Raw genomic sequence first — 9,752 nt, forward strand, 5'->3', positions numbered from 1 at the left:
CAAAGTATAACCGCGGTTCTGGGCGACCCATCGGCCACGTAACAGGTGTCCCCACGTTCGATCGTCGTGGGCATGTTGGCTAAGGAGAGCAGTGACCCATTCGTTAAGATCCCGAACGACCGGAGGAATCTAACCCATGGCTAACATAAATAAGAAGAGTAGTGAGAAGGTGGAAGAACTGAAGTTCGACAAAACATACAAAAGCAATCATTAAAAGAGTTCAGACTTACGATTATTATTCCACCTTTCTGGGAAAGGCATGTAGTTGTCCGGAATGATGTCTGAGGTCCGCACCCAGACATATCGCTCCAACCAGCCCCGGTCTCTGTCTTCATCCATTTTTGAAAAAATTGGATTCCGGCTACTCTTTGCGAGTTTTATTACACCACCCCGGAACAACCTCGGGGAATATAGCCGTATTAAGTGGGCCAGCGTGAATTCCTTTTCTGCATTATTGGCCAATAGCCGGAGGCAGGCCACGACCCTCCAAACAATTGGACCAATATGTGCCAAGGTCACGTTGTAAGTCCGGCACATGTCTACGATGACCGGATCGACCAGGGGGTCGAGCTTGAGGGTGAAAGGGTAAGTATAAACGTATAAGAAGCCTTCCCGATGGTCGGTGATTTATTCGTCCGGCCCGGGGGCAAAGACTTGGACTGAACGACTGTCCCATCCACAATCAGCCCAGACTAAGTCAAGCTTATCCTCGGTAATGGATGGGGGATATCATCTCACATCGAACCCTCTATTGAAATTAGGTTTGGCCGGTACAATGTCCGAAGTGGTAGATTCGAAGGAGACCTTCCCCTTGGCTGGAGAAGTTGGCTCGGTTCCTTGAGAAGAAACTGAGGGGACGTCGTGGGAAGTGGTTTCGGTGTTGGTTGACATTTGAAATATGGAAAAGAGAGATTAGGTGATTTCGAAAAGGAAGTTAAAAAGTGAAGGGGACAGTCAATGAATCCAAAAATGGTAAAGAACGAAGGGAAGAAGCAGCAACACACAAGAACGACCAGTGGTGAAGTTGGCAGAATCGCTCCTTTTTTACGTACTATAAGCAACAAATCAACGAGAGATGTGAATCGGCAGATAGTAAGTGAGGAGATGAGATGAAGAAGAAATGAAGAACTGAAGCTGTAAGAAAATGAAGTGAAGGATTGAAGATGAGATTAAAGGGATCGTAAAATTAAAAAATGAAGTGTGGAAGACGTTATATAGACGTGGGGTTGAGGCGGTTACAGTTCCCAGCCAATCGGGGAGTGCCACGTGTCCCATAATCAATGAGGAATGACTTGAAGCGGTGTGCGTTACGGCGGTTGTCAGAGTTGACCATCTGGGATGAGAACACGTGGCCGATGACAGAGGGACGTGACACAAGTGTTCCCGCCAAAATGAAAAGATAACAACGGATAAATTGAGCCACCGGTTTCTTGATGCATCCACTTCCCGTTACTCCGATAAAACTACAGTCCGGAAAGTGTGGGGACTATCTGTATACGGTAAAAACCGGATATATATTAAACCGGTAAGACCAGAGACCGAAGGAAGAGAGGGAAGAACATTATTTGGTCCGGCTTCTCCATAGCCGAGTTGATCGTGACCGTTAGTCCGTTTGATCGTGGCCGTTGGTCCGGGATATCCGTTACGCGATTGCCACGCGTCGATACCGTCCTGCCATGTTTAACTGTCAATCGTACGGGTGTCAGACCGTACGACCAACCTAATCCATTTAAGAGTTTTTCTTTATTTTTTAGAAACACTTGTTGTATGAAGCTCATGGGGCAATACTATAAATAGGGGTCATTGCCCCACTTTTGAGGGGTTGGCTTCTCAGATCAAGAACTTTTGTAATAGCAAAATATATAAAATCTCTCTCTCTAACATCTGATTTTGGTCCGGATTATCGTGTTCATCCTTTAGATCTGCTTGATCAAACAATATTCATATATTACTAGATACAAAATCTATAGCAAACCACTGATTATCAGTTGCTTCTTCGTAGCATATTCATATATTTCTTTCCTCTATCAAATAGATTAAGGCTCAACCACATATCCTATACCTCACTCATAAATTTAATTGATTATCCAAATTTGGGGTAAACAACCTCCATTTTTGTTCCGGAAAGCTTCATCCATACTATCAAAATTGATCATCAATTTATGAGTTCAATTGGTTGGGCATTAATCGCAATGGATTTAACCCTGGATACTTTCATCTGGTAAGTTGTAAAATCCTTTGTTTCTTTAAATTTGTGAGGATTTGATTTTCTGATTCTCATTAATGTTAAAATATGTTCAATGCCACTCGACAGATGCACATCAAACGCAGAGAATCATCTAAGGTAAACACTATGGGATGCACTGTTGAAGCTATAAGAAATACTAGTATCAAACAATGGAATCAGAACAAACAAGAATTTGGTATTTTTCTTTTAGATAACTCCAGAATCACAAAACAATTAGAAGCTCACGACATTTATTGTGGTCAGCCATATAGATTATAACCATAAGCCTTTTCCTCGCACCAAATTAATGTTGTATACACCTTTACGTCCACAATATTTACTCTCTCCAACGTCATATTCACCAGGGCAGGCTTAAAAAAAACATTGAGGTTATACAATGCTGATCGATCTACCCCTTCAAGCACAGTCAACATTATACTCGTGCCTGTTCCAACGCCTCATTTTAAACTCAATGATCACACACAAAAAAAATCCAGGACAAGTAAAATTCCCGAGTGAGGCAGCAACCACATTCAGGTTCCCTATTATTGAGTTGCTCTATTGAAGAATAATCTGAGATTATACTGAACAAAACAAATGTATACTAGTGTATGAAAGAGTTCGAAAAATCTTTATTCAGATCAAGGGAAGAAAAATAAAAACAATAAAAATAGAGTCAATTATTGCAAAATCAGATGGATGATTTTTGGATGATTTTCCCAGACACAACAAAGACTTTCTTTTCCCATTGCCAAAACTAGAAAAATCTACTGCCACAAGTGAAGATACAAAATAATAACTTCCCATATATAAAGCTGACAACTGCTACATATACAAGTCTAATCTAACATACCACCAGAAACTGTTACAGGCAAAAAATTCCTTACAACAAGTCAAAATTCGATACAAAATTGGGTCAAACAAAAATGCATTGGTGTTGTATCTAAAATAGCTGAAGAGTTAGATCTAAATTGTCCTCGGACGGACGATCAGGTTGGTCTGGTGTTGCATTGCTAGATGATGAGACAAAATTAGGTGTAGCAAACATATAATTTGCCATGGGAACATAGGCATAGCTTCCATTAAACGAAACCCCTTGCAAATGATTGTAAGCCATAGGGATGGGAGGGAAGCCTGGAATTTTGTAGCTAATTGGCATTGGTGAAATTGGACTTTCTTGATTCAATGGTTCTTTGCCTTTATTGTTATTTTCCTTCAAAGGAACGACAACGCTTCTCGACGAACAAATGTGTGAAGTAGAGGACGACTCTTCCAAATTACTACTAATATCAAAGACACTGGACTTGTGACGTTTGATCACTGCTTTGTTGTAGTTATCTTTTTCAGCCTCAAGTCGTGCAAAATATTTCTGGGCATGACTCGCAACCTGTGTATGCGTTCTGCTTGGCACAAATTTTTTAGCAATGGCAGCCCAATTTCCTCTCCCAAGATTCTCCAATCCAATCAAGAATGCTTTATGTTCATCTTCACTCCATCTTGTTCCCTTACTATTCTTGTTTCTTGATCGTAAATCATTATTCTCAGTACTAGTAGTACTGATCACAACACCAAATAGTTTAATGCTATTACTGCTGCTCCCCATTTTCTTAGTTCGCCCTGTTTTTTCACTCTTATGGATTTCTTTTGCCATTCGAATGGCCAAAGTAAAGATGTACTTGGAGAACAATTATCCCATTATTTATAATAGTAATCTGTTAGTCCTGTCCTAGTTAGGAGTGGAATGCTGTGCTAGGATTAGGAAACTCTAGTGTAGGAAACATATTAGGAAAATAAAGTATATAGAAATTAAAGTTGCAGTTCAAGAAAACAGAATCCGCGTTCTAAAAATTATTGTACTATGAAAGGATGGTAATTAATTCAAGAAGGAAGGTGGTATACCGATACGGGTTTTGGGAACTTATTTCCAACGTTACCAAAGTTGATTTATAAATTTCTCATGTCCACAACGGTAAAACGAAAATTTCTAAAAAAGGCACCGACTTGAATCCAGTACTGTGCTAATTTAGGGCCTGTTTGGGCTATGATTATAAAACTGATATTATTATAGTATTTAAATTACTTATCGTTAATTAAGTAATTTTCTCTTTAAATTCTGCTGACATAATTTTTTTTATTTAAAGCCGTTTTTTAAGGAAAAAAAAAGAAAAAAAAAGAATACCCATTTTAACAATTTTGTTGAACCGCCGCACTTGAAGGGACTTGGTCAATATATTTTTAGCAGGTTGAGTCAAGTGCAGTGTTAGAAATGGACCTGTAGAGGATTAGTTTTGTATTGCATTTTACATTGGGCCTCTGTATACCCGGCCCACATCATTATTAAGATAAGTTTAGCATGTTTATAAATAGGACCTCTTTATAACAATACACACTTTTGCCATTTTAATTTTTACACAGAAATAAACAAATGCTCTCTCCTCTCTCTAGAACCTTCATATGAACTAGGATTTTATCCTTGGTTCTTTTTCGATTTCTTCCGCACTTATTTCAATTTTCATGGTATCAGAGCGATAGATCCTGTTAGATCTTCTTGTTCTCGTTCGAGCGATAATACCCTCGAGTTGTTTCGTTGATTCTCTATTTTCACAGATTTTTTTTCTTCAAAGTTTTATATAGATCGGGTTTGTTCGAGGTAGTTTTGTTGATTTTGTTCATTATATTCTCAATCGAAGTCGTTTTTGTTCGATTTCTCTGTAGATCGAATTGGATAAGTTCAAGTTTGTGTAGATCAGAGTTTTTGTGGTGATTTCGGATTGTAGAACAAGGTTTTCTCTTCTTCTTCGAGCTTGAAGAACTCCGGTAAGATCTCTACTTTTTCTCTTAGCTAGGGTTGTGATTTGTGAAATTAGGGTTTGCCTTTAACTGTTGGTGGTTGATTAGTTGAAAATTAGGGTTTGCTTGACTCGTTGTTTAGTTGTTGGTTGTTGTCATCTGCTTTGTTGTTATGGCCACCACTAGCACTGAAATTACTCATACTCACCCTCTCTATCTCCATCATTCCGACTAACCTGGTATGGTTTTGGTCACTATGCCTTTCAATTGGGAGTGGTTATAGTAGTTAGAGGAGAGGAATGCTTAATTCCTTATCTGCTAAACGTAAAATTGGCTTCATAAATGGTAAAGTTACGAAACCAACTACAACTGATCCCTTGTATGATAATTAGGTTATGTATATGGAGATTGCATGGATTCTTAATAGCTTAGATAAGGAGATTGCAGAAATTGTTATACATACAGAGACTGCACAAGATATATGGAAAGAAATTAAGAGAAGATATGGTCAGGCTAGTGGCACTAAAGTTTTTCAACTTCGAAAGGACGCTTCATCCATATCTCAAGGCTCTTCTAGTGTTGCTTCATATTGCAATAGGATTAAGAAACTTTGGGATGAATTAACTATTTCTATTACATATCCTCCTTGCACTTGTGACTGGAAGGATGAATGGGTTAAATTGGAGGGGGATTAGAGGGTTCATCAGTTTTAGCAGGACTGAATGATACTTACGCTGGAATTAGGAGAAATATTCTGATGCTTAATCCTGGATTTAGATAGTGTTTACTCCATGATAATCCATGATGAGCAACAGCCTGAGCTTTAGGTTTCAATTCCTTCTTTTGCATCTGAATCTGCCTCCTTCTCTGTTGAGGCCTAAAGATCTTACTCTCAGAAAGCGAATTTTGAACCCAAGAAGCCAAATTTTCCCCAAAATTCTCAAAATTAGGGTTTATTATGCAAATATTGCAGGAGATCAGGTCATGTTATGGAGAAGTGTCATAGATTGCATGGTTTTCCTCCCAACTATTTCTGAAAGGGGATGAAGACTGCTGTTTGTGTTCAGGGTGTTGAACCCTTTCAAAGTGATGCTTCTCCAGTCTCTACTGCACCAACATCCATGTCTATTTCTTCAGAGGCCACCATGCATAGTTTTAACAAGGAACAAAATGACCACATTCTAACTCTAGTTCATCAAATCAAAGCACAAGATTCTGGTCTTTGTGGGTGTGACCAGTCTTTCTGCATATAGTAGCTGTTGTTTTTTTTTGCATGTCATCTCTCTTAAATGTATGAGAATCCATGGATCTTAGACTCAGGAGAAACTAATCATATGACACCTCACAGAAACCTATTAATCAATATTAAACCTTTAATCTTGTCCTTATCTAATTTCCTTACCAAATGGGTATAAGGTCAAAGTGACCTGTGCAGGTTCCTTACCTTTATATCCTGATATGGTTCTTCATCATCTTTTACTAGTTCCTAGTTTTCAATACAATCTCATTTCTCTGCATAAACTACTTCTCCAATTCAACTGTATAGCTTATTTTATTGCTACTTCATGTATTTTGCAGGTCCATTCTCTGAAGAGGCCACCGGAAGTTGGTAAACTCTCTAATGGACTCTATGTTCTTCAGTTGAATGGTTCCTCTGGTTCTTCTGCCAATTTCACTGCAACATCACCTTCTGCTGCTTCTACTGTCCCTGTTAAAATTTAAATTTCTGCAATGTCTCATGATAATATTGTTTCCTCTAATCTTTCTACTTCTGCACCTTGTAATGTTTCAGTAGCTAGTGGTGTTTCTACCATTCCATCTACTTGTACAGTTCCTGGTGCTTCTTCTTGTAATGTTTTCCCTGCAGTTTCCAATATATCCACTATGAATACCACTATGAATACAACTTCTCAAAATAACAGGTCATCTGTTTGTAGTTGTAACAACCCGTTAGGTCGATATAGTTCTTTTGGCATTTTCGCCTATTTTTGAGCATTGATTAGCTCCTCTTTGAACCGAGGGGACCGTTGACATCCTTCTCGAGGTGTCTAGACAGGATTCAGGAAACTTTGGTGAAAATATAGGCTTAAAAGTGAAAGTGATTGACCTAAATTTGACTTTTAGGCAAACAATCCTTTTTCGGAATTCCGTCAATCTCGAGAGGTCCGGATAGTCATTTAGAACCTGTGTGTGCATTTGGTTCGATTTCCAATGAATTCGGATGCATTTCAAGACATTGGATGGGAAATAGGAATTAAGGCATTGGTGGTTGACTCGGTAAACGGGACTTTCGTTGGGGATTCCAAGGCCACAGGCGCGTTCGTAGCGCGTTTTTATGTGGGACTAGGTATCTGGTATGTGAGCAGATGGCCTCAGGAGTTAGTCAAAAAATCGAATCGAAAAGAAAAACTTAGGCCAAGTTCTGGTGTCTGGTGCCCGCTTTGGCGGCACCAGCACTGCAGCAGCGGTACCACTGGGGCGATAGCCCTGCCGCTGAAGCGGTCCTAGCCATTTAGGCTTGTCCGCTGAGGCGGTCAAGTGGCCGCTGGGGCTGCGTCGCTGGGGCTGTCACAGCACAGCTATAGCGGGTGACGGGCAGTTAAATCCATTTAATGTGTCTTAAATGAGTCTTAGGCCCTCATTATTTCATATCTCGATATTGGATCTTGGGAAAGCTGTTCTTGGAGACAAATTGAAGAAATTCTTGGAGGTAAAACTTTGTTAATCCTTTACTCTTCCCTAATCACAAACATCTTAGATTTTCCCCTTCCCTTTTTAATCCTTTAGAGATGGAATTTGGAGGAAGGTTTTGGGAGACATTTCCTTAAGATTATATATGATAAATTGATGATGTTAATGCTAAAATTTGACGAATCTAAGCTTATTGATCATATATCTTCCACTTTTAACATTGAATTTAGGATTTGAAGACTTAGGGTTCATATCCAATTTGGGGGTTTTTACTTGAAATCAGATTTGGGACAATTCTTGAGTTAAATCAACGATTAGTGGTTGGGTTATGATCACATAGTACTTAATTTGGTAGTTTGCGCGCGAATTTCCCGTTTTGCCTTTGTGGGCCCGTTTTTCCAATTTCCAGGGTTAAAATGGACCTAGTTGATATCATAGCAATCTTAGTATCATTCAGCATGATTTCTAATATAGGATTCGATTATGCTTAGATTACTTTGGTTCTGAGCTTCAGAGGAAGGGCAAGGCAAAAGAGTGACTTGTTTGTGTTGCGGTTCAGCAGTTCAGGTAGGTTATGGTTTACCTTTGGTGAGACTTCGTATAACAAATCACACATTTAGATTATAATGTCGGAGATAGCGTGTGAACCTTCGGGTGCGAAGTTGGGATGGATATTGCCTTAGGTTAGGCCCTGATGTGTGTTGGGACTAGCCACCCCGTTGTGTGTGTTTGATTGTTCAATTGTGTTGGCTTGATGCCATGTATGGTTGGTAGATACCAAATTCTTCTTGTTGTCCTGATTCGGATATGATTGACATACCCGTTGTTGGTATTTGTACTTGGATATATTGTTGGCGTGCCCACTGTTGGTACTTGAGTTATGGATATATGTTGGCGTACCCATTGTTGGCACTTGATTTGATATATGTTGGCATACCCACTGTTGGTATTGTGATGTGATGCGTCGTTGGCGTACCCCGTTGAGGTACTTGTGATATTGAACGTGATTGTTGATGATTGACATAAGCATTGCACGCACTTCTCATATTTATCATGCATGGCCGATACCCGGTGATGATCTGGTATCGTTGATTGAGCGAAACTGATATTTGATAAACTCTTTTACTTGAGTGATTATGAAAAAGCAGATGTCCGAAGATTTATTCCAGAATCGTTGATCTTACGAAACTGATATTTGATGAACTCTTTTACTTGACTGATTGTGAGAAAGCCGATGTCTGAGGTTCAATTCCGGAATCGTTGATTTGTGAAACTGATATTTGGCAGACTCTTTTATTTGAGTGACTGTGAGGAGGCCGATGTCCGATGGTTATATTCGGACATCGTTATTGCATGGTTGATTTCGATGTTATCCCGGAATCGTTGTTAATGCATGGACTCTGCGGGTCCCCCAGGGTGGTGCCGGTGAGACTCCCCCTGTGAGCAATTAGCCAGGGCCCCGTTTATCTGTTGGGCAAAGATTCAGGACCGGTGGCACTTAGACTTCGTGAGTCATGCTGGGTTGTGCTACCGAGACGTCGATTTTTCCGTCCAGGGTACATGTGTACACCTCATTTGTATGGCATGGCATCACATTCATACCATTATTGCACTGTATTGCATTGTGACTTGAGCGAGATGTTGTGATGAATGGATTGTGGTGATTGCGTTGTGATGATTGGATTGTGATGATTCTATCGTGGTGATTGGTTCGGATCGGATGCACTCAGACTTATTATATTGGGGTTTAGATGTTTACATAGGTGATGACAGATACTCGGTTACGATTATATAGTCTCATGCTTGGTTGGTTTATTTGCTTATCTGCTTTATTTTCTGAGTTGTGTTAACTATGCTTAGTCGGCCGATGATGCCTACCAGTACTGTTGTTTGTATTGACCTGCACTTGCTGCATTCTTTTATGAATGTAGAGTACCAGGTTCGATCTACTTCTCTGACCCGTGGTTGATCGACTCTTCAGCTTCCACTCGAGTTTCTAGGGTGAGCATGGCATCCGCTGGCCTTGAAGTCTCTTCTATTACTT

General features: G+C 39.8%; 1 protein-coding gene across 1 annotated transcript; it reads right to left on the bottom strand.

The window, feature by feature from the left end:
• Positions 1 to 3,170: 3,170 nt before the first annotated feature.
• On the bottom strand, positions 3,171 to 3,830 carry LOC132639620 (transcription factor MYB1R1-like). Its single transcript, XM_060356060.1, has one exon. It carries the CDS (start codon positions 3,828 to 3,830, stop codon positions 3,171 to 3,173), a length of 660 nt encoding a protein of 219 aa, XP_060212043.1.
• Positions 3,831 to 9,752: the final 5,922 nt, after the last annotated feature.

Source organism: Lycium barbarum, chromosome 5 (assembly GCF_019175385.1).
Source record: "Lycium barbarum isolate Lr01 chromosome 5, ASM1917538v2, whole genome shotgun sequence".
In the NCBI taxonomy this organism is placed as follows: domain Eukaryota; kingdom Viridiplantae; phylum Streptophyta; class Magnoliopsida; order Solanales; family Solanaceae; genus Lycium; species Lycium barbarum.